This window comes from Pongo abelii, chromosome 10 (genome assembly GCF_028885655.2).
Source record: "Pongo abelii isolate AG06213 chromosome 10, NHGRI_mPonAbe1-v2.0_pri, whole genome shotgun sequence".
In the NCBI taxonomy this organism is placed as follows: Eukaryota; Metazoa; Chordata; class Mammalia; order Primates; family Hominidae; genus Pongo; species Pongo abelii.
The window spans coordinates 28,642,227-28,668,140 of NC_071995.2; the positions used below are offsets into that span (position 1 = coordinate 28,642,227).

The window sequence follows — 25,914 nt, forward strand, 5'->3', positions numbered from 1 at the left end:
AGTGGTTTCCCTTGACTCCAGTTTCCTTATAGTCATCATGAGTGTTTCTCCTCCCTCTTTGCCCTGTTTCAAAAGCTCAGCTTCTATAATTCTCTTTTTGGTTCTGTTAAATAGTTAAAATTCTTAATCTTTATTGAGTATTTACTATGTGCTAGGTGTTCTAAATGCTTTGCATGGTATAATTAATTAGATCCCCAGCAACTTATGAGGTAGGTACTATTGTTAATCCATGTTTCAGATGAGGAAACTGAGGCATAGAGAATTTAAGTACATTGCCTAAGATTAAGGTGGCAGAACTAGGGCTTGAACCCAGGCAGAGTGGCCTTCAGAGCTTTTAACCTTGCCCTAGATTGCATTCCTTTAGTGTCTGCAAGGCATTTGGATGTACTTCCATTCCTATGGAGTGCTGATGTCTAAAACTGATCTTCTGGGAGGGAGTGTGGAATACTGGCCTACTTTGACTTTGAGAGCATCTGAGGTCTTTGACCTAATGATTGTGTGATGTTTGGCATGTGTATTAGTCAAGGTTCAACCAGAGGAGCAGAACCAATAGGAGATATATATTAAGAGATTAATTGCAAGGGATTGGTTTATGCAACTGTGGGGCTGGTTAGGCAAGACTGAAACCCACAGAGCAGGTTGTCAGTAAAGGCAGGCTGAACTCCAGCACAGACAGACCCTGCTGTTCACAGGTGGAGTTTCTTTTTCCTCAAGGAAGACTCCGCTCTGCTTTTAAGACCGTTCAACTGATTAAATCAGGCCTACCCAGATTATCTAGGATAATCTCCCTCACTTGAGGTCAACTGATCATGGGCTTTAATCACATCTACAAAATATGTTCACAACAACACCTAGACAACTGTTTGACAGAATAACTGAGGATTGTAGTGTAGCCAAGATGACATAGCGAAGTTGCTTTATTTCTCTGAGCCTTGGTTTTCTCACATGCTAAATGGGGATAGTAAACACCATAGACCTGTGAGGATTGTATAAAATATGTAAAGCATATGGTGCCTGGCGTGTCAGGATTCAGTAAAAGATGATATTATTTGCAGCAGTGGTGGGGATGTCAGCAGCTGCAGCTGTGGTCCCACCTACAGTAGTGATATCGTCCTCATTTTCATCACTCTCTTGGTCATTCCTGTTCATGGCAGTGGATGGCTCCCTAACTAGTATTTCTGCCTCAAACTCATTTAATCCATCCCCATTTTTTTCTCAAGGCTATCATGAAAGGCTTAAAGTGTAGCCCACTACTCTCCAGCTTTGAAAAATGTCTTTTTGAAATCCAGGTACACTATGTTTATAGATTTCCTCAATTGGTGCAAACTGCAACTGCTTCCCCCCAAAAATGCCCCCTGCTCACTTGCTAAAAGGTAGTGCTGGGGAGGGCTGCATCCTGCAGTGGCATTGAAATTCATTCTAGGTGTCTTTTGTTCCTTTTCAGTTTCTGCAGTAATTGAGGATGGGACATGCATGAGGACTGTTTTAAGTTCTGTTTTTTTTCTTTTCTTTTATTTAAACTGAGATGTAAAACACAGCTGGGCATATTATTTCACCACTCTGAGCCTAAGTTTTCTCAGATTTAAGATGAGTAAATTGGACAGGATAATTTCTTTTTTTTTTTTTTATTGTTTATTTTATTGAGACAGGGTTCACTCTGTTGCCCAGGCTGGAGTGCAATGGTATGATCACGGTTCACTGCAGCCTGCATGCCTTGGGCTCAAGTGATTCTCCTGCGTCATCCTCTGCCTCTGGAGTAGCTGGTGTCACAGACGCATGCCACCATGCCCAGCTAATTTTTGTACTTTTTTTTTTTTTTTTTGGTAGAAACGGGATTTTGTCATGTTGCCCAGGCGGGTCTCCAACTCCTGGGCTCAAGCTATCTGCCCATCTGGGCTTTCCAGAAGTGCTGGGATTATAAGCATGAGCCACCACACCTGGCTGATAATTTGTTTTGTTCTTTTTCCCTTCTATTAATCTTTTATTGCAAAGTAAGAAAACCAGGTATGTTTTTAGGATTTTCTCCAAATTTTTTTTAGTAATTTTTATCTTTAAGAGCAAAACTAGTTTATTTTTCCATATTGAAGCAAATATTTAAAAGGGAATACTTATAGTTGAATCAAATAATAGATTAAAAAATCAGCCAAAAAAACCTTTTACTTTTCTGTTCCATCAGACGAGAGACAAGGTGTGAACAAGTGAATGAACTTGGGAACCATTTTAGTCTATTGGACTTGATAACTGTTTTTGTCCTTATTCTGAACTGCTGCTTGTCTGTATCCAACTCATACTAATCTCCCTGCCATGTTTCTGATCTTTCCGTCTTATAAACTTTGATTTACCTTCCTACTTATTCCCACTTTTTATCTTATCTCCTGAATGTGATGATTAAAGCTTTGCTTTTTTTTGTTTGTTTGTTTTGTTTTTTCTTTGTGGCGGAGTCTCACTCTGTTGCCCAGGCTGGAGTGCAGTGGCGCGATCTCAGCTCTCTGCAACCTCTGCCTCCCAGGTTCAAGCGATTCTCCTGTGTCAGCCTCATGAGTAGCTGGGACTACAGGTGCGCATGCCACCATGCCCGGCTAATTTTTGTATTTTTAGTAGAGATGGGGTTTCACCATGTTGGCCAGGCTGGTCTCGAACTCCTGACCTCAGGTGATCCACCCACCTTGGCCTCCCAAAGTGCTAGGATTACGGGCGTGAGCCACTATACCTGGCCTAAACCTTTGTTTTTAAAGTGTTACTCCCACCCTTTGCCATGATTCTCACTTTTCCTATGTGGCTGTTGTCCACCAATGCTGGAGAAGGCATTCTCTTCCCATAGTCTGCTGTCAGACGGTGGCTCCCAGTTGTTGTCACGGTTTTTGAAGATATACTTTAAGACTCTTAAAATTCAAAACCATAGGTGTGTAGTTGAGATGGTTTGGATGTTTGCCCCCTCCAAACCTCATGTTGAAGTTTGATCTCCAGTGTTGGAGGTGGGGCCTAATGGGAGGTATTTGGGTCATGGGGTGGATCCTTCATGAATAGGTTAACATCCTTCCTTGAGGGTAAATGAGTTCTCACTCTGTTTAATTGTTCGTTAAAGCCGATTGTTAAAAAGAGCCTGGTGCCCCCTGCCCTCTTGCTTTCACTCTCCCCATGTGATCTCTGCACACTCTGGCTCCCCTTTACCTTCCACCTTGAGTGGATGCAGCCTGAGGCCCTCACCAGAAGCAGATGTCCCATCTTGAACTTTCCCACTATTAGAATCATGAGCCAATAAACCCTTTTTATTGATAAATTACCTAGTCTCAGATATTCTGTTATAGCAACACTAAGTGGACTAAGAGTAGCTTAGTACAGTAGTCAAGTACGAGATAAACCCAACATCTTTGGCATTGAATGTCACACAGGGAAGTGATAATGGCTATTTTATGTACATCAGAACTTCAAGATTACACGCTGCATTTTCTTCACTAATATGCAGAAATGATCTTATTTCTCAATAATTTTGGCCTTCTCCTTCATTTGCCCATACCACCAGAGGCATTCAAAGCCTTTGATTAATACCTGGTGAACTCCAGGATACACAGATTTTTGAGTTCCCTGAAGGGTTACTCTCTTTTGTCACCATCATATCTCCAGCCCTCAGCTCAGCATCTTGTTCACAGTAGGTGCTTGAGGAATATTTACTAATTGATCTGCAGGACATTGTAGGACCACAGCTGACAAGTACCACTCACCAAGTGGCCATCCATGTAGGGAAATAGGCTAGCTTTTTTTTTTTTTTAATTATATCCTTTCAACCAGGTTGTACTGCAAACTGGAAAACTAGTTTGAATATATTCTAAGGTTAAAACATAAACATTATTTTTCTGATGTTCACACCCATGCAGTTGGTTTGTATTTTATCCTGAGTGCCATGCCCTTAGGATCAGCTAGGAAGAACCAACCTTAGTATTTACTGTGCAAGAGATCCAGGGCACCTGCTGATTTTAAGGCCATCTTTAGTACACAGTCCGGTATGAGCAATACAAGCAAATCCACATCTTACCTTAAACATGCTCTAAAATATATGTACTGTTGCATTGAGCAGTCCTGGGAGATTCCCTGGCCCATCCTTGCTGGTCTGACAGACATGTCATATTCAGGTAACCAGATCCCCTGTGGCTCATTTTAAATTGTGAGGCTAGCACAGCATAATCCCTAGGCCTCTCTGACACCTTGGCATTGTTTACAGTTTTACTCCCAGACTATTTACCCCAATCCAGATTAGTTCATTTTTCCCACCCACGAAGTGATTGCCTGAGTCCATTCTAACCATTCATATCTCTTCCTTCGTGTGAACCTTTTACTTTCCCCTATAACTCTGCCTTGGGCTCTCACTTTGCCTATGTTGAATATGGCTATAGTGAATAAATTCCCTGCTGTTCTCTCTTTGGCTTTTTTGTTCAACATGATAGCCAGTCACTTGGTTTGAAGATAGTGATGTTCTTGTGGTCACTTTTGCACATGGCATGCTTTGGGGAGGCTTAGGGAGGAGATAGATATCATCTGAATCCAGAAAGATATTGATAGGGTGATAGCAAAATTGATAGGGTGATACCAAAGAAGATTAAACTTAACAGAAAAAAAAGGTAATGTTTATTTTTTTTTAATCTTAATTGACAACATAACAAAGCAGTGCAGATGTGGCTTAACTTACCTAAAGCCACTTTTTAGACTCCAAAAACCACTCCCTTACTTTAAGATTATATGACTTTTCACCTATATATATATATTTTTCTTATACTTTTATGGTTTTATTTCTTTACATTTAGCTCATTTATCCATCACAAATTTATGACAGTAAATAGGAAGAAATAGAGATTTAACTTTTTCTGAATGGTTATAGAATTGACTTAACACAAATTATTGAATAATCCATCATTTCCTCAATTATTGAGTGTGGGCAGTGTGTCAGGGATTGTGTTAAGCTGGGAATAAAAACACATGGTTCCTGCCTTCAAGGAGCTGTGCCTGGTGAGGAAGACCGATTAGTAAAAAGAGAATTAAGTGAAGCGGGATGAGCTCAATGATGGCATCCATTACAAAGTGCTGCTGTGTAATGTCTGAGGGGCCCCAGTAGGGTGGCAGATTTTGACGTTGGGGAACAGTGGGTAGAGAGGGCTTCTTGTAGGAGATAACATCTGACTTTGTCTTGACAGGTAAGTATAAACTGAGTAAACCTGGTTTGAGAACAGGGAATTCTAGATGAGAAGCAGAGTCATGGGGGAACCTGAGATGATTGGGCAGCATCATGCAGTGCTCTGAGGCCATTGCCTGGGTTAGGAGTGAGAGTAGCATGGGATGAGGCTGACGGGGATGCCTTGTATTTCATATTTCATGTCATATTAAACTCAGTGGGGCCCACAGTTGGGTTTAAAGCAATAGAACAAAATAACCAAACCTGTTGTACAATAATTAAATCGTTGGTAGTTTGCATATTGAATATTTTCAAGCATACTACTTTTAATTCACAGCAATGATTACACTTTTGAATCATGTGTTTGTCTCATCATTGATGGTTTCATATTGGCTTCAGAAGAGGAAAGAAAAATTTATATTTCATTAATTATATGAGGAGTTTCATGTGGAAATCTGAATTACCTGCATTATAGTTCTGATTTAATCTTGCTCCACAGCAGTTCTGCCCCTTAATTTGACTCAGACCTCAGTCACCTTTAATATTTACACCCTTCAGTCTGACCATTTATATGAGGATGGAAATGCACACTAGTGTCTGTTCGGATCTTATACCTGGCCATAAGCTCACTATACTCAACTCAGGCAAGTAATTAATGTACTACTGAATATCTGCCCAACATAAGTTCAGAGATTCCAAAATCCTTCAACATTTATCTCAGTGTTTTATTATAAACACTCTGTGAGGTAACTCTGGTCTTTATTATAACTTCTATATTACAGATGAGGAAATGACCACAGAGACAGGAAATGACCACAGAGAGGGTAAATGACTTACCTAAAGTCACACAAAGTAAGTTAGGGGAACAGCTGGACAAAAATGCTCTTGCTGTGCCTGGTGCTTCCTTCTTGCCATTCAGTCCATGGTCAGCAGAGGTGGCGAGCTCCTCATGTTGGGTGTGGGACAGTGTTCTCATTGTGGCAGGGGCTTGCACCTGAGCTTGATCTAGGCCTCCTGACCAGTGGATATTTTATGAAGTTCACACAGTTAGGAAGTTCTTCCTTTAGAAAAGTCCTCAGAAATTGGTATAGGTTGTCAAAGTCTATTTAGTCACCCCTGTGAAAAAGCAGGTGCCTTTATCAGACTGAGGCTGTTCCCTGCCTCCGGCAACAACCCTTTATAGACTCTTTGATGCCACAGTTATTTCTAAAGCATTAAACACAGCACTAACTAATGCTTTCAATCAGTTATCAGGTATGGAATGTAGGTGATCAAAGCCATGTGGCTGCCACTTTCGAAAATCAGTATAGTTATCCCTCGCCCACAAAGGGAATCGGCAGGTGATGCTTGTGGAAGGCTTTTTCTTAAGTCCCCTAAATACTTTTGCCAGGAGATCTCTCTTCCACAGTACAGGACAAGGGTCAGCCTGGGATCTTGCATGTGATTAGAAACTCCCTGTCCCGACTGTTTGGGAAAACGTGAAGATGTTCCACAGAAGTGGCTCAACATGGTCTCGTATCTTTAGCAACACAAAGTTCATAGCATCAGCTGTCCATAGTTGTTCTTTGGTTTAGAAAACAAGAAGGGCTGTGTACATGGCTCTTGGAATAGTGATATAAATTTATCCTTTCAAAGACATGCCCAAGGTTGTGAATAACACAAGAAAACTTTTTAGTGTATTTCTTTTTTCTTTCTTTCTTTTTTGGAGGCAGGGTCTTGCTCTGTTGCCCAGGCTGAAGTGCAGTGGCTCAGTCTCAGCTCACTGCAACCTCCTCGTCCCAGGTTCAAGTGATTCTCTTGCCTCAGCCTCCTGTGTCGCTGGGATTACAGGCGCCCACCACCATGCCTGGCTAATTTTTGTATTTTTGGTAGAGACAGGATTTCACTGTGTTGGCCAGGTTGGTCTCGAACTCCTGACCTAAGGTGATCCGCCTGTCTCAGCCTCCCAAAGTGCTAGGATTACAGGCATGAGCCACCACGCCCAGCCCCCGCCCCCCTCTTTTTTTTTTTTGAGACAGGGTCTTGCTCTGTCACCCAGGCTGGAGTGCAGTGGCGTGCACGTGGCTCACTTCAGCCTCGTCCTCCTATGCTCAAGGATCCTCCTGCCTCAGCCTCCCAAGTAGCTGGGACTACAGGTGTGTGCCACCACACCCCGCTAACTTTCTGTATTTTGTAGAGATGGACTCTCACTATGTTGCCCAGAATGGTCTCAAACTCTTGGGCTCAAGCAATCCTCCTGCCCTGGCCTCCCAAAGTGCTCGGATTTCAGGCATGAGCCCCTGGCACCTGGCCTTATTTTTCTGAATTAAAAAAGTAATATGTGTTAGTTGTAGAAAAAGAAAAGGTAAATTAAGAAAAATATAAATGGCTTAATCATGTCTTTTATTTTCTGTATTCTGATGCTTTGATATCTGGGGCTTGCTGACTTTGCATGGACTGTCCCTCCCAGGATTAGCCAATACCTAGAGATAGTACACAATTTGCCCTTGAATGCGCTTTTCAAATATAAACCAGTCCAGAGCCCACTACCAAACCATCTCTTTTATTGAGCTCAGTCTCAGCTACTATCCACCTAACCTAATCACCCCAGGGCCAGATACCAGATCCCTATGTAGGGACAGCCCCTGTTCCCCAGAGTCTGCTGAAATTACTCAAAGTAGCCAATTCCAAGCTTGTTTAGCCTGCCTCACCTGTTCCTTCAGAAACCAGAATCAAGACTTTTGCCCTCAGTTCTCTCTCTTCCTCTGACTGACCCAGTGCTTCCCCTGTGACGCCTTCAGTGGTGTGGCATGCCCACTCCGCTTGGGAACGGCGAGTAACAATCTATCTTTTCAATGGCAATATATGTCTCCTGATTGGTTGACCCTACTTTATCTCAAATTTCTATTAATACATTATATTGTAAAACTAAAGCAAACAATATACCATGCAAAATTTAATATTTTTAGACCATTTACTATTTCATAAGTAATTTGAAAACATTGTATTGAAAGATAGCAGAGGACTCCATCATATCATTGCACCCTAATTTTTTAGCTGTTCCCTTGTTTGTCAAAGCTTTTAGGTTGTTTTCAGGTTTACACTGCTGAAGTATTTTTATTAAATTCTTTGTACAAAAGTCTTTATGTATATCTTTAATAATTTTAGGATAAGTTCAAAGAAATCGAATTGCTAAATCAAAGAACAGCATGTGTTTGTGCCCCTTGACATAATTTTTCAGATTGCCTTCTGGAAACATTATATACAGTGAGCATCCCTAATCTGAAAATCCAAAATCTGAAGTGCCAAAAAATCCTAAACTTTTTGAGTACTGGCATGACACCACAAGTGGAAAATTCCACACCTGTCCTCATGTGACGGATCACAGTTAGAATGCAGTCAACCTCAACAAACTAGGCGTCGAAGGAACATACCTCAAAATAGTAAGAGCCATCTATGGCAGACCCGCAGCCAACATCATACTGAACAGGCAAATGCTGGAAGCTTTCACTCTGAGAACTGGAACAAGGCGAGGATGCCCACTCTCACCACTCCTATTCAACATAAACCACTCCTATTCAACATAGTCCTGGGAGTTCTAGCCAGAGCAGTCAGGCAAGAGAAAGAAAGAAAAGGCATCCCAATAGGAAAATAAGTCAAATTATCTCTCTTCACTGACAATGTGATTTTCTATCTAGAAAACCCTGAAGACTCTGCTAAAAGGCTCCTAAGCTGATAAATAACTTCAGTAAAGTTTTAGGATACAAAATAAATGTACAAAAGTCAGTAGCATTTTCATACTGCTAAGCTAAGCACCAAATCAAGAGTGCAGTCTCATTCACAATAACCATTAAAATAATACCTAGGAATACAGCTAACCAGGGAGGTGAAACATCTGTACAAAGAGAATGACAAAACACTGCTCAAAGAAGTCAGAGATGGCACAAACAAATGGAAGAACATTCCATGCTCATGGATAGGAAGAATCAATATTGTTGAAATGGCCATACTGCCCAAAGTGGTTTACAGATTCAGTGCTATTTCTATCAAGCTACCAATGTTATTTTTCACAGAATTAGAAAAAAAACTATTCCAAAATTCATATGGAACCAAAAAAAGAACCCGAATAGCCAGAGCAATCCTAAGCAAAAAGAACAAAGCCAGAAAATCACACTACCCGACTTCAAACTATACAAGGCAGCATAACCAAAACAGCATGAGATTGGTACAAAAACAGACGTGTAGACCAATGGAACAGGTTAGAGAACCCAGAAGTAAAGCTGTACACCTACAACCATCTGATCTTCGACAAAGCTAACAGTTACAAACAATGGGGAAAGGAGTCCATATTCAATAAACTGTGCTAGGATAACTGGCTAGCCATAAGCAGAAGATTGAAAGTGGACTACTTCCTTTTGCCATATACAAAAATCAACTCAAGGTGGATTAAAGACTTAAATGTAAGACCTAAAACTATAAAAACCCTAGAAGAAAACCTAGAAAATACCATTCTTGATGTAGGTCTTGGCAAAGATTTCATAATGTAGTCTCCAAAAGCAATAGCAACAAAAACAAAAATGGATAAGTGGGACCTAATTAAACTGAAGAGTTTCTACACAGCAAAAGGAAGTATCAAAAGAATAAACAGCCTACAGAATGGGAGAAAATATTTGAAAATGATGCATCTAAAAAAGGTCAAAAATCCAGAATCTATAAAGAACTTAAACAAATCAACCAGCAACAAACAACTGTGTTAAAAAAAACGGGCAAAGGGCATAAACAGACACTTCTCAAAAGAAGACATACGTGCAGCCAACAGACATGAAAAAATGCTCAAAGCATTAATCATTAGAGAAATGCAAATCAAAACCACAATGAAATCCCATCTCAAGAAAGCCAGAATGGCTATTATTAAAAAGTCAGAAAATAACACATGTTGGCAAGGTTGTGGAGAAAAGGGAACACTGACACACTGCTGATGGGAATGTAAATTAGTTCAGCCACTGTGGAAAGCAGTTTGGAGGTTTCTCAAAGAACCTAAAACGGAACTACCATCTGACCTAGCAATCCCATTACTAGGTGTATACCCAAAGGAATATAAATTGTTCTACCATAAAGACACATGCATTCATATGTTCATTGCAACACTATTCAAAATAGCAAATACAGGGAATCAACCTAGATGCTCATCAGTGGTGGACTGGACAAAGAAAATGTGGTACATACACACCAGGGAGTGCTACACAGCCATAAAAAGAATGCAGTCATACCCTTCGCAGCAACACGGATGGAGCTGGAGGTTATTATCCTAGGCAAATTAACACAGGAACAGAAAACCAAATACTGTATGTTCTCACTTATTAGTGGGAGCTAAACGCTGAGTACACATGGACACAAAAAGGGGAACAATAGCCATAGGGGCCTACTTGAAGGTAGAGGGTGGGAAGAAGGGTGAGGGTTAAAAAATTACCTATTGGGCACTGTGCTCCCTACCTGGGTAATGAAATCATTTGTCTGCCAAACCCCAGCAACATGCAGATTACACATACAACAAACCTGCACATATATCCCTTAAACCTAAAATGAGATTTTAAAAAAACCCAAAACACAGTCAACACCTTGTTTTGTGCAAAAACTACTTAAAATATTGTATAAAATTACCTTCATGTTTTGTGTATAAAGTGTATATGAAACATAAGTGACCTCTATATTTATACTTGGTATCTTACTAGGTATATGCAGATATTCCAAAATCCAAAACAATCCAAATTCTGACTCACTTCTCCTAAACATTTCAGTTAAGGGATATTCAACCTGTACCAGTTTTCCTTCCTACTAGAAATATATGAAATTATGAGGATGTCTTCTCACCCCTTCCCCTTCTGTAAGGCACCTTTGCCAGCTCAACAAATGATCGGTCTTAATTCATTAAATAGGCCAAAAAAAGGTGTTTTTATAATTCAGTGATTACTAGATTAGTAGTAATATGGTCAGCCCAAATTTTAAGGAATTAACTAAAGAGACATTGTGGAAGCCAATCACTGTCTTGTGTATTTCAGCACTAGGAAGTGAGGTTGACCTCAGTTTTTATTTGAGCCTCATTGCCATTTCCAGACATTATTCCTCACTGTCATTTATTGCCTTCATTTTGGTTTTCTGTTTATTGAACTCTCTTCTCATACCTGTTTTAATCTTCTGCTGACCTTCAGGGTCATATTCTTAGAGACATTTCCTCTCCTCCCCATTGCCTGATGTTACACTAGGCAACATGGGTCTTCTCTTTTTTAACACACTCCGTCCTCAATTCACTGCAAACAGTGCTCCCTAGACCCTTTAGTCAGCTGGAAATTCTTCACCTCTGAATCCCCAAGTCTGAACTTCTCTCTGCAAATCATGGTTTCATATTTTTATGGCTCTCCCACTGACACCAAATTTCTTTGTCATCCTAATGTTATTTCCAAGTATTCCATCCACTTCCCAGAGTTCCTTTTTCAGCTCCTTCTGTGTGTCTCTTGCTTTCCTGCCCCGCCTGTGCTCTGTGATGCACCATTTAACTGTGATGTGATAGACACCACTTAACCTGTTTATCCTTTTGAACTTCTACATACTTCCCTGGGAAGTTGCTGGCCTTGGGCAACCCAAAACATCTATTTTCTCTGCTTCAGTTCTCCAGCTGTTATGTGATCATGGGCAAAATCACATGCCAGCCTAGCTCTGTGTCCTTGGAATCTAGGAGTGTGTGGTTTCCCCTTTATTATTTGGAATTCACAGAAACTAACAGTCTTAAAATAAAAAGTGACAGAAAATAAGCCTAATACATTTTAGTTTATGGAGTCTGAGACAGTTATGCTTTATCCCAGGGACTTCCACCTGGGTTCCTTTCTCACCATATGTGAGCCTTCGCTCCCCCAAGATGATTTAATCTTAACCATCCTCAGGACTTCCCTTTTGGACATCTTGCTGCTTTTGAGGCCAAGGCCAGAAGAATCAAATCCTTCTGTGATGTTTTAAAATCGTATCGGAGATGTGATATTTTGGGCTCCTGACCCCCGCCTAAAATGATTTTTGGCCTTCCTGTCCAGGCTTAGCAGCAGAGCCATATTTCCCCAACCAAGATGGAGAGTGTTTAAATTATACAGCTTGGAGTACAGTCTTTATTAGAGAAATAAACAGAATAACTGGCCTCTCATCTGTTTAGGCAAAGGTGGAATGCATTATGATCAAAGTTGTAGCTTTTGCTAGGAAGACTAATTCCAGAACTGATTTGCTAGGAGGGAGAACATTGTCAATGTTCCCCCTGCGTTGGTGAGGATTGGCCTCAGTAGTGAATAGGGCTGAGGCAGTCCTAGGTAACTACATTAGCTTCCCGCTACCTGGAGATAAAGCTCAGACCCCTTGGTGTTACATCCAGGGCCCTCCGTGAACTAGTGCAATCTACATTTCAAGCTTGATCTCACATCAGTTTTACGTTGTGGCCAGCCATACTGATCTTGCTATCCCCCAATAGTCCATATGCCTTCTTTCCTTTAAGTTGCGTGTATGTCTTACAAAAGTAAGACGTGATACTTAGAAAAGTTTGGAACAATATAGGGAAGTAGAAAGGAGAAAAATCCTTTGATTGGCTACTGAGATAAAACTCCTAGTAACATTTCATTATGTGTGTTTTTTATCTCCCTTGCAAATGGCATTATTTTTGTTTCTTGTTTTTCCATAGTCTTTCATCCTCCTTTTTAAAAACTAAACATTACATAAGCATTTATTTTTTATTTCCATAGGTTTTGGGGGAACAGGTGGTGTTTGGTTACATGAATAAGTTCTTTAGTGGTGATTTTGGGAATCTTGGTGCACCCATCACCCGAGCAGTATACACTGTACCCAATGTGTAGCTTTTTATCTCTCACCCCCGCCCCACCCTTTCCCCTTGAGTCCCCAAAGTCCGTTGTATTATTCTTATGCCTTTGTGTCCTCATAGCTTAGTTCTCACTTATGAGTGAGAACATGTGATGTTTGGTTTTCCATTCCTCAGTTATTTCACTTAGAATAATTGGCTCCAATTCCATCCAGGTTGCTGCAAATGACATTATTTCATTCCTTTTTATGGCTGAGTAGTATATATATTTATATATATATATGTAGTATATATATTTTATATATATATATCACAATTTCTTTATCCACTTCTTGATTGATGGGCATTTGTGCTGATTCCATATTTTTGCAATTTTGAATTGTGCTGCTATAAACATGCATGTGCAAATATCTTTTTTATATAATGATTTCTTTTCCTCTTGGTAGATACCTAGTAGTGGGAAAATAAAATACTTAGGAATATACCTAACCAAGGAGATAAAAGACCTCTACAAGGAAAACTACAAAGCACTACTGAAAGAAATCATAAATGACACTGACAAATGGAAACACATACCATGCTCATGGATGGGTAGAATCAATATTGTGAAAATGACCATATTGCCAAAAGCAATCTACAAATCAATGAAATCCCCATCAAAATACTACCATCATTCTTCACAGAACTAGAAAAAACAATCCTGAAATTCATATGGAGCCAAAAAAGAATCCACATAGCCAAAGCAAGACTAAGCCAAAAGAATAAATCTGCAGGCATCACATTACCTGACTTCACACTATACTTTTAGGGCATAGTCACCAAAACAGCATGGTGCTGGTATAAAAATAGGCACACAAACCAAAGGAACAGCATAGAGAACCCAGAAATAAAGCCAAATATTTACAGCCAACTGATCTTCGATAAACCAAAACATAAAGTGGGGAAAGGACACCGTTTTAAACAAATGGTGCTGATATAATTGGCGAGCCACGTGTAGAAGAATGAAACTGGATTTTCATCTCTCACATTATACAAAATCATCTCAAGATGGATCAAGGACTTAAATCTAAGACCTAAAACCATAAAAATTCTAGAAGATTCAGAAAAACCCTTCTAGACATTGGCTTAGGCAAAGAGTTCGAGACCAAGAACCCAGAAGCAAATGCAACAAAAGCAAAGATAAATAAATAAATTTTTTTTATTTATTTTTATTTATTTTATAAATAGATGGGACTTAATTAAACTAAAAAGCTTCTGCACAGCAAAAGAAATAATCAGCAGAGTTAATAGACAACCCAGAGAGTGGGAGAAAATCTTCGCTATCTGTACATCTGACAAAGGACTAATATCCAGAATCTACAAGGAACTCCAACAAATTAGTAATAATAATCCTATCAAAAAGTGGGCTAAGGACATTAATAGACAGTTCTCAAAAGAAGATATACAAATGGCCAACAAACATATGAAGAAATGCTCAACATCACTAATGATCATGGAAATGCAAATCAAAACCACAATGTGATACCACCTTACTCTTGCAAGAATGGTCATAATCAAAAAATCAAAAAATAATAGATGTTGGCGGGGATGTGGTGAAAAGGGAACACTTTTACACTGCTGGTGGGAATGTAAACTAGTGCAACCACTATAGAAAACTGGAGATTCCTTAAAGGGCATTTTCTGTATTTATAAAATTCATAATCATTTTAAATGATGGCATAGGATTTTACTGAATGCATTTGCTACCTCCTATTCATAGTGTTCTCGAAGCCTAAAACACCCATCCAGAAAAATGTGTTCAGATGTTACTCCCTTCCCCCAAACAGAATTAAGTACCCTTATCTCTGTGTTCTTGCAGCACAAACTTGTACCTCTATCTAGGTCTAATTTCATTCTGTATTTGGTTAATATATCTATGCACTTATACATGCACAAAAAATATACAGGATTATAAACTTCTTGAGGGTAGGTACTAAATCTTAACTTTTTAAGATATCTACCACCTGGATTAGGCTCTTAAATACTGTGAAATAATATAATATTTTTTATCTCTGTTGAGCAAATTTTTTAATGTAATTTATGTATAATACTGTCTATACATGGTATTGTTCTTGAATAGTGCCAATTAATATTTCATTTCTATCCATTGTGTGACTAAGGATCTTAAAGTAATGTGTCAGTGGTAAGAAACAGTATTTGGTTTCCATTGCAACGCATTAGCACAAACCTATAAAACAATGACTGCTTGTCATTCTAGAAGGCTTTCCAAGATGCCAAATCCTGTACCACACAATGCCTTTTTTCCAAAGGAGACAATCAAGTGTCTTTTTTCTTCTGTGAAAGAAAAATGATATAAGTGAAATAATGGTAGAAAGTAAGCCTCCTTGTTTGTGAAGTAGGGATAGCAGGGACTTCCATGTTCCTTGTTGCAAGAAGGATGAAACGCAATGTGGCCTCAGCTCAGGAAGGTGAAACTGAAAGTTCTGATTTCACATCTTTCAGATTCTCTTTTGGATGTCTGGGGTAATAAAGTGAATGTAATTTATTCTTTGAATAAACCCTCAGTACTTACTGTGGGGCTGGACATGGTGGCTCATGCCTATATTCCCAGCACTTCGGGAGGCTGAGGATCGCTTGAGCCCAGGAGTTTGAGACCAGCCTGGTCAACACAGCAAAATCCTTACAGAAATTTTTTTAAAAAATTAACTGGGTATAGTGGTCTGTGCCTGTAGTCCCAGCTACTTGGGAGACTGAGATAGGAATATCGCTTGAGCCCAGGAGGCAGAGGTTGCAGTGAGCCATGATTGCACCGCTGCACTCCAGTATGGCCAACAAAGCAAGACCTTGTCTCAAAAACAAACAAAAACTTACTATGTGTCAGGCACTGTGCCAGGATTTGGGGATAAAGATAAAGAAGCCTGCTGTGGTCCTCAAAGGCTTTGCAGTATTGGAACATATAGCCTTATGGAGGATCTCATAAACCTTTCCTCTGCCACTTCTGTTTATTCCATGAGCTGAACACCATTTGGAATCTGGAGGAGCAGGATCTTAATGAAGCAATAAATTCAAGCAAATTAGTTGGGTGTGGTGGGTGTGCCTGTATTCCCAGCTACTTAGGAGGCTGAGGTGGGAGGATGGCTTGAGCCCAGGAAATGGAGGTTGCAGTGAGCTGAGATTGTGCCACTGCACTCCAGCCTGGGTGACAGAGTGAGACCCTATTTAAAAAAAAAAAAAAAAAAGTACTAGCAGCAGTAAAATGTAAAAGAGAAGGAATTTAGCACTGAGAAGGGCACAGCATCATTTTTGTGGTATTCTTGACAAATGTGCACAATCTAAATTTAGTCATGAGGGAATATCAGACAAACTTAAGCTGGAGGACATTCTAGAAAATAACTTCCCAGTACCCTTCAAAAGTCTCAAGAAAGACAAAAGAAGCCTGAGGAACCATTACAGATGAAAGGAAACAAAGGACAGGTGGCAGGTGCTAAATGCATTGTGATCCTGGACCAGCAAAGGACATTAGGACAATTGACAAAATTTGTATAAGATCTGTAAATTAGATAATAATTGTATATCAGTGTTAATTTCCTGATCTTGATAATTATACTGGGGTTAAGAATGACATTATCATTTGGGGAATATTATTGAAGGGTATATGGGAATTCTTTACACTACCTTTGCCAGCCTGAAATTATTTCAAGATAAAAAGGTTAACAGCTTTATAATTAAAAATAAAGCAACAACATTAACTCAGTGTTGTTTTCCTGACACCTTAGGCATCTACAATGGCTCACCAACAATGTTGATGCATTTTTGCTGGGCTAGTTACTTAATTAGCATCAGTAAGCTTTTGGTTTTCAAACAGATTCATGTACATTTTCTTATTTGATTCTGAAACAAACAAATATGGTTTGCGGGAAATTTCTTCCATCTTAAAGAAATAGGGTTGGTTATGTTAAGTGATTTGTCCAAAAAAAATTAAAAAACCAGTACTAACAAGGTAGTGGTTAGATGGGACCACAAAGATTTTTCTGGGTTTGGACTCTTAGAAGTTAAGAAGCAAAGGCCACTTTCATTTCTCAAGGAAGTAATTTAAACGTTTACACAGAATAAATTATTTTTAACCAAACGTTATTTACAAGATAATGAAAATTTAAACAAATTTTAAGATATAGCACACTATTGGCTGTGAAAGTAGGTAATGGAACAAAAGTTTTAAAGTTTTATGAAAAATGAAAAATTTTCCCGTTTGGCCGTGACTTCTGTGAATGTGTGTGTGCGTGCGCATATATGCAGTGGGTATTCTTTTTCAACCACAATGCCGAATTCCAAATTTGAACTCCTTTGTAACTGTGAGCCTAAACCAAGTGGCTACTTGTCTTCCCTTGGTTATGACTTCCAAACAGCTGCTCATTTCCTGTAATTTATTTTCCTCCTTGAGGAATTGATACTAAATAGTAGACCTTTGAAATATTGCAAGATTGATTCTCATCACCAGGGAGACAGATGTAGAGTGGAGTGAGATTTAATGCTAATCTCGTTTTAAGTAAAATCACAAACTTTCTTTGTAAAAAGGCAATCATGATATCTTTGTTTAACCTAAATTCTGTATTATTTTATTGAGTGTTAAAGAACACATATTACATTCACCACTGAGAAGTCACTCAATTTGGCAAGGAAAGACAATATCAAAACATTAAATCATATACTTCCAAAATGAGTTATATAAAAGCAGAGCTGAACTTCAATTCCTAACACATGGTCTCATCTTCTGCAGATGTATATGTGGAGGCAGAAAGTCAAGTAAACTGGAAAGTTAAAAATGAAATTTTTACTCCTTAAATTATGAGTCACCTACTAACAAAAATAAGAATCTGCAACATGGAGATTATTTCCAAAGAACAGATCCTTTCAGCTAAAACTAACTAGTCTCACTAACCCATATTTTCCTTTTGCTTACAGAAAGCCCTTGGTTTTGAATATACTTCTACTGACATAGAGTCAATGGAACATAGCTAATTATAAGGCAATACTCCCCACCCATTAAAGAACATAAAAATAAAGACCCTTAAAGCTTCAGACTTTTATTTTGTGAAGAGAAGACTATTCTGCCTGCCTAAAGATAATTCACATTTCTTATTTAAAGGTTAATAAGGAAGTAGGATAGAAACATGTGAAGATCATGCTTCCCAGGATGAGAGGCAAAAAAAAAAATCTTCGTTTTATTTCTGTCTCTGAACTTATGTGAGGGAAAGAATGTACTTGTAGAGTGTGTGTTGGAAGTAGGGGGAATGGTTGAGAGTCTGGTATTATATATTCCAGGGTATACTGTGGTTTAATGGCAGTGAATTTTTCCTTTTGATTTGTCATTTGATGAAATAAATTCCCTGCACTTTTTCTGTGGAGACAGATGGTAATCTGTCATTCAAAATCCATTAGAATGAAGTCTAGGAGCTGAAGCCATATTTGATCTCATGTGGTATGTGGTGATCCTGAACTGGTCCCATTTAGAGAATCCAGACCTAGAAGTCTTGGGTTGTTGTAGACTGGAAACTTAATTCCGAAGTGCCCCACGATCACTGGTAAAATTATTCTCCCTACTTCTTTATTGTGAGATCTATTATACCTGTGAAGATGGTAAAAATAATGTGTATTGTTTAAAGAAGAAAGATAAGACCTTGATCTGTGAAAGAGGTAGAACATGAATTCCTTAGAAGTCCCTGTGTGTCCCTCATGGTCACACCCCCCTTTCTTTTCCTGAAGAGAACCACTGTTCTGACTTTTGTCTTAACTACCCCCTTGCTTTCTGTATAGGGAGATATCTCTATACAAAAAAAATTTCTAAAAAACCCAGATATTCCTAAAAATTGATTAGTTTTACTTTTTTTTTTTAGTTTGTTTTTGAACTTTATATAAATTTTTAAAAACATGCAATGTGTTTTTGACTGTGACTTTTTTCCCTTCAGCATTATCGGTTTTTGTTGTTGTTGTTGTTTGTTTTAGAAAACGGAGTCTCACTCTGTCACCCAGGCTGGAGTGCAGCACACTCACTGTAACCCTCAACTCCTGGACTCAGGCAATCCTCCCACCTCAGCCTCTTGAGTAGCTAAGACTATATGTGCACACCACCATGCTTGGCTAGTTTTAAAATTTTTTTGTAGAGACAGCATCTCGCTGTGTTGCCCAGACTGGTCTCAAACTTCTGGCCTTACGTGATCCTCTTACCTTGGCCTTCCAAGTCTTCATGCTGGGATTACAGGCATGAGCCACTGCACCTGGCCAGCATTATGTTTTTTGATTCATCCATGTTGAGTATAGCTAGACTTCATTCATTTTTGCTGCTGTTGGTATTTCATTCAATAACTAAGCAATGTACCCATTTTGCTGATGAAAATTTCAAGTTTCCAGTTTTCTCAGGTTTTTGTTGTTGTTGTTCAATTACAAGCAATGTTGCTAATGCATTTCTTATACCTGTCAGCTAATACACAGTAAGAGTTTTTCCATATACCTAGGAGGAGAATGCCAAGTCATATATTATATATGTGTTCACCTTTATTAGATAATGCAGAAATGGTTTCCAAAGTGGCTGTAGCAACTTACATTCCTGCCAGCAGAGCATGAGTGTTTCCATTGCTCCACATCCTCACCAACACTTGATATCATCAAATTTTTCAATTGTAGCCATCATTTATTAGTATATCACTACAGTTTCCTTAGGATTTTCCTGGTTACCAATGAGATTGAGTACCTTTTCATCCATGTGTTGACAACTGGAATTTCTTTTATGAAGTGCCTATTCAAGTATTTTATCCAGTTTTCTATTGAGAGTCATTGGTCTTTTTCTTATTGATTCAAAACCATTCTTTATATAATCTGAATATTAACCCTTTGTTGTTTATATGTCTAACAAATATCTTTTCCCAGTTTGTGGCTTGTGGTTTCATTTTCTTTGTAGTGTCTTTTGATCAACATTAACTTAAAGATTGTCACATTTAACAATCTTTTCCTTTATTGTTTTTACATTTTATGTCTTGGGAATTTCTTTCTATGAAATAAAAATACTCTCCCTCCTTTAGAGTTGTCTTAGTCCATTGATGCTGCTATAACAAAACACCTTAGGCTGGGTGATTTATAAACAACAGGTAGTTATTTCTGACAATTCTAGAGGCTGGGAACTCCAAGATCAAGGCATGGGCAAGTTCAGTGTCTGGTGAGGGCTGCTCCTTCTGCTTCTACGATGGTATCTTCTTGCTGCATCCTCACTTGGCAGAAGAGGCAAAGGAATGGAAGGGACAAATTTGTCCTCTCAGCCCTTTTACGGTGTCACTAATCCCATCTATGAGGGTGGAGCGTGCATGACCTAATCACCTCCTAGTGGCCCCACCTTTTAGTATTGTTGAACTGGGAATTAAGTTTCCACATGAATTTTGGAGGAACACAAACATTCAAACCATAGCAAAAGTTTTCTCTATTCTATTTTTGTTTTTTACATTTAGGTCTCAAATCTAACTGGATTTGTTTTTGTATTTGGTGTAACACAGGGAGTCCCGTTTCATCTTTTCCATAGAGAAAACCAATTGATCCTGGACCATTTATTAAAAAGTTATTTTTTTTCCCCACATTGATCTTTTACCACCTTGGATATTTAGCAGATGTCCATATATACATGTCTGGGCTCTTTGTTCTCTTCCATTCATCTGTCTATCCTCATACCAGTACTACACTGTCTTAATTACTGTGTCTTTACAAGTCTTGATATCTGATAGGACCAGTCTTCCCACCTTTTCCTTGGTTATTCATGACCCATTGTTCTTCTGTATACAGTTCGCATAGTTGTATATTTCACTTGAAAGGTTCCACCAAAAAATTAAGTATTTTGAGGGGAATTGCACATCTATTTTAGGATAATTTACATCTTTAGTATATTGAAGCCTCCAATTCAAAAGCCTGGCATATCTTTCCATTTATTTGGATCTTTTAAAATGTTTTAAATAAAGTTTTAGTTTTTTCCATAAAGACCTTATATATTTATTAGATTTATTCTTTAGATACTCTGTATTTTTGAGATTATTACAAATTCTATCTTTTAAATATCATTTTCTTACTATTTGTTACTTTGGATAGAAAGGCAATTGATTTTTACATATTGATTTATATACAGCCAACTTGCTATATCCTCTAACTTTAATGATTTATATGTTGATTATTTTGGATTTTCTATGTAGTCAATCATATCATTTCCCAATAAGAGCAAAACAATTTTATTTCTTAATTTTATATTTCATTTTTCTTTTTCTTGCCTTACCCTACTGTGAACTCTTCTAATATAGAATTAAATAAGGGTGTTCTTGTTTCTGATCTTAAAAAGAACACTTTCAATATTTCTTCATTAATATTTCTACATTTCCTGAGATGATTGTATTTCCATTTATCTGTTTTTCCATTTATCTGTTATTGTGGTAAATTATATTCATTAATTACTAATATGAAGGCACTCCTGCATCCCTAGGATGAAACTGTCTTAGTCATGATGGATGATTATTTTTATTCATTTCTGAATTTTGTTTGATAATGTTTTATTAAGATTTTTGTATTTTTGTTTGTGAATGAGATTGGCCTGTAATTTTCCTTTTCTACTGTTGTTGTCAGGTTTTAATATCAAAATTATGTAAGCCTCCTTGACAAAGAAAAGTTGGGGGTCAAGGTAGTCCCTCTTTTTTCATATAGTGGAATACTTTGTGTAAGGAAGAATATAGGAATATTCAGGTTTTTATTTCTTTTTCTTTCAATTTCGGTAAGTTAAAATTCTATAGAAAATGTTTCATTCCATCTAAATTTTTAAATATTTAGCATGATTTTTAATGATATTTTATTATCTTTGAAATTTCTAGGGCATCTAAATTATGACCCCAAATTTTTTTTGTACATTTTTTTCTTTGAAAAATCTTGCCATAAAGTTGTGAGAGTTTACAATCATTTGGAAGAAACTTTGTTTAGATTTTTTAATCTGCACTCTTACATGTTTGCATTCTATTTCATTATTTCTGGTCTTATTTTTATGATTTTCTTTCTTCTAGTTCTTTGGATTTATTTTACTCATCTTTTTCTGATTTCTTAAATTATTTACTTATTACATTTCAATTTTTCTTTTTTTAAACATTGTTAAAATTTCACGCTTAAGTAATGCTTATGCATCTCCACACATTTTTATGTGTGACATTTTTATTAATATTTAATTGCAAATATTTGTGATTTTACATTTGAATTTCCTCTTGTCCCATGAAATTATTTGTGGGTTTCTTAATTTACAAAGATATAGGGATTTTCTGGTTATCTTTTTGTTCCTGGCTTCCAACACAATTACACTGAAGTCAGAAAATGTTTTATGTATGATATCAATTTGTCAAAATCTTTGAGACTGGTTTTTGGTCCAATATATTGTCAGTCTTTATAAGTGCTCCATAGCTGGCCAAAAACAATTAACACTGGTGTTTCAAGCTACTAGGCATAGTGCTCCATATATGTCTATTATATGAAGCTTGCTGATTGTGCCAGTTAAATCTTCTGTATCATTATTTTTACTACTTGATCTATCAGTTACTGTTAAAGATGTGTTAAAAATCTTCCACTATTATTGTAGACTTATTACATTCTCCTTGTAAATATTGTTACATATTTTCAATCTGTGTTATTAGGTACAAATTACTTTAAACTTTTTATATGCATTTTAATATGAGAAATATAGTTACTTACAGATTCTCAAATTTAGACTATAGGTTATTTTGATTCAGTGATTCTGATCTTTACATTTTGTAAAACATTTAATAAACCTCACTTGAGACGAAAAGGATTTTTTAAAATCACACTTAGCAGAGTTAAAAACATTGATGTCTCTTGACCTTGTTAACTCATTTCTGGGATAGTGTCCAAAATAACCAGAAGTAGATAAAAAGTTTTATGTACCAAAATATGTATTTGTACTGGCAAATAAAGTAAAATTAAATGTAGGTTCTAACAATAGGAGAGTGGTTAAATAACTGGACACAGCTACATGATAGTGTATTATACATCCATTAGAGTCATTTATAAAGAATTTGTAATAAAACTGGAAAGTTATTTTGTCACAATGATACATAAATCTGATGACAGTCGGCCCCTCTTACCCATGGCGGATACGTTCTGAGACTCCCCAGTGGATGCCTGAAACTGCAGATAATACCAAGCTCTACATATATGAATTTTTCCTATACATACATACCTATGATAAAAGTTTAATCTATAAATTCAGCATAGTAAGAGATTACAATAATTAGTAATAAAGTAGAACAATTATAACAATATGCCAGCATCATCACTCTTGTGCTTTGAGGCCACTATTAAGCAAAATAAGGGTTCTTTGAACACCAGCACTGTGGTACTGCAACAGTGAATCTAATAACCGAACCAGCTACTAAGTAACTCGCGGGCAGGTGACATATACAGCATGGATATGCTGGACAGAGGGATGACTGTGGTGTGAGATTTCATCCTGCTACTCAGAACCGTGTGCAGTTGATAACTTACGAATGATTTATTTCTGGAATTTTCCACTTAATATTTTCAGACCAAAGTTGACCGCGGGTAACTGAAACCACAGAAGGCAAAACTGCAGATAAGAGGGGACTACTGTATACTGTATGATTTCAATTACCTTAATGATAACTATAGAAAAAAATTCTCAGAAGAAATATCTCAAAAGGATTTTAACATTGGTTTGTGTGACATTGGGAAAAAATTTGGATTTCCCCCTTCCTTTCTATTTTTCTGTGTTTTCTGTATTTTCTACCATATTCAAATTTCTTTTACAATATAGGGGGAAAGCCTTAAAAACATGGACTAACAAATATTTAATTAATACTTGAGTGTACACAATTAGTCTTTCATTCTGTGTTATGTTGGTTTTGACTGATATATATATATTTAAAATGTGTCTCGATATATATAATGTGTGTATATATATAATGTGTATATATAGATATAATATGTGTGTGTGTGTGTGTGTGTGTGTGTATGTGTATATACATTTTTTTTGAGAGGGAGTCTCGCTCTGTTGCCCAGGCTGGAGTACAGTAGCATGATCTCAGCTCACTGCAACCTCTGCCTCCCAGGTCCAAGGAATTCTCCTGCCTCAGCGACCCGAGTAGCTGGGATTACAGATGCCCACATTGTGCCTGGCTAATTTTTGTGCTTTAATAGAGATGGGGTTTTGCTGTGTTGGCCAGACTGGTCTTGATCTCCTGACCTCAGGTGATCCACCCGCCTCAGCCTTACAAAGTGCTGGGATTACAGGCATGAGCCACTGCGCCTGGCTAAGGCTGGTATTTTTTAAATATCAAGATAGAAAAGTCATTTAAAATGTGTGATATGGATATGTACAAAGTAAAAGTTAATGTTTAAAATAAATGTCTTGTTGTACTCTGCTGCCCATAGGTAAAGTGTTGAGAGAGGAGAACCAGTGCATTGCTCCTGTGGTTTCCAGCCGCGTGAGTCCAGGGACAAGACCAACAGCTATGGGGTCTTTCAGCTCACACATGACAGAGTTTCCACGAAAACGCAAAGGAAGTGATTCAGACCCATCCCAGTAAGTGAATTGGGTCCTCTAACCCAGTGAGATCTTTGACTCTAGGGAGAAGAGGAAAATATTCCTTTTAAAATCATTAATTATTTCCAAGTTCATGGTAACATTTGGAGACGGGAGAGTACTTGTCCACCCAACTGCTACCTTTGTCAGTGACTGACTTGGAACTTTTCCATCCAGCTCTGAAGAAAGGTATCTAGGATGGTCAGCTGGAGTCTGAAAGAGACATAGGAACATGAGTTTTATTTGGTTAATGTTTATGGTCATGGCAAAATACTTGCCTTCCTTATTGAAATACTTATAAACATGAGGAAAACACCTTGGATGTTTGACTTAAAATAATGATGACTACTTCTCACCTTACTCGTCATGTATAGAATAACCAGCCCTTGGTTATCTGTGGTCAGTTTAATCATATAAAATTCGTGCTTTCCCTATTTATTAAGTCAAATTGATAATAAAGTCAATGTTGAGAATGCCCACTATCTCCCTATTTATTTTTGTTACCCCTGCAGCTTCTGTCCTAAATATTCTTTAATGACTTCCCCAAAGCTAGAGTTTATATGGTGAAAACATCAGGGCAAGCCAGGTCCAGTGGCACACGCCTGCAGTACTAGCTACGTGGGAGGCTGAGGTAGGTTCGTTTGAGCCCAGATGTTGGAGACCAGCAAGACCCCATCTCTAAATAAATAGGTATAAAATTTAGAAAACATTAAGGAAAAATAAAGATAGCCATCTATAGCAACTCACCGTAGGCTGGTACTTTACATAAATGTGAGAGTTGATGACAGTTATCCATCATGAATGGAGGGAAAAATCCTGAGTTGGGAGTTGGAGGTCAAGATAAGGACATAATAAAACATCCTAGCTCTTTTTTTTTTTTTCTTTTTTGGTGGGTGGGGGTGGTATTCAGCTCTTTATTTACAAAGTGGGCACATACTAGCTCTTTTTAACTCAGTTCTTCCCAATACACTTTATAATTTAGCTTCAGTTCCCAAGGCAGTAAATACTAAAGCACTTCCCACGCCACATATAAATGATTGGAAGGTTTTCTACTGTTTTTGGTTGTCTCTTTTCCCTTAGTCTCTTCCATTAACATGGATGCTTCTGAAAACTGTAGTTGATGAAGTGACAGTCTTTTTAGACTATCTAGCTGTTTTCCATCCTAAATTATCAGTCAATAGCCCCCACTTATCTTGAGCTGAAAGTGACTGTCAGTTCTTTTTATTTTCTTCCTTATTCTTCAGAATCATAAGCACCATTGTTCTTTCTTGGTGTCTAAATATGATTTTAGCAATTGAAGTG

General features: G+C 37.8%; 1 protein-coding gene across 13 annotated transcripts in view; it reads left to right on the forward strand.

The window, feature by feature from the left end:
• The window catches only part of BMAL2 (basic helix-loop-helix ARNT like 2), a 96,735-nt gene that overhangs the window by 11,029 nt on the left and 59,792 nt on the right, over positions 1-25,914 (forward strand). For all 13 annotated transcript variants that reach the window (XM_009247571.3, XM_009247573.4, XM_002823054.6 and 10 more), the window contains exon 2: positions 24,462-24,612. In XM_009247571.3, the coding sequence (XP_009245846.2) occupies positions 24,462-24,612 (151 nt within the window). The remainder of the gene's footprint in view (positions 1-24,461; positions 24,613-25,914) is intronic.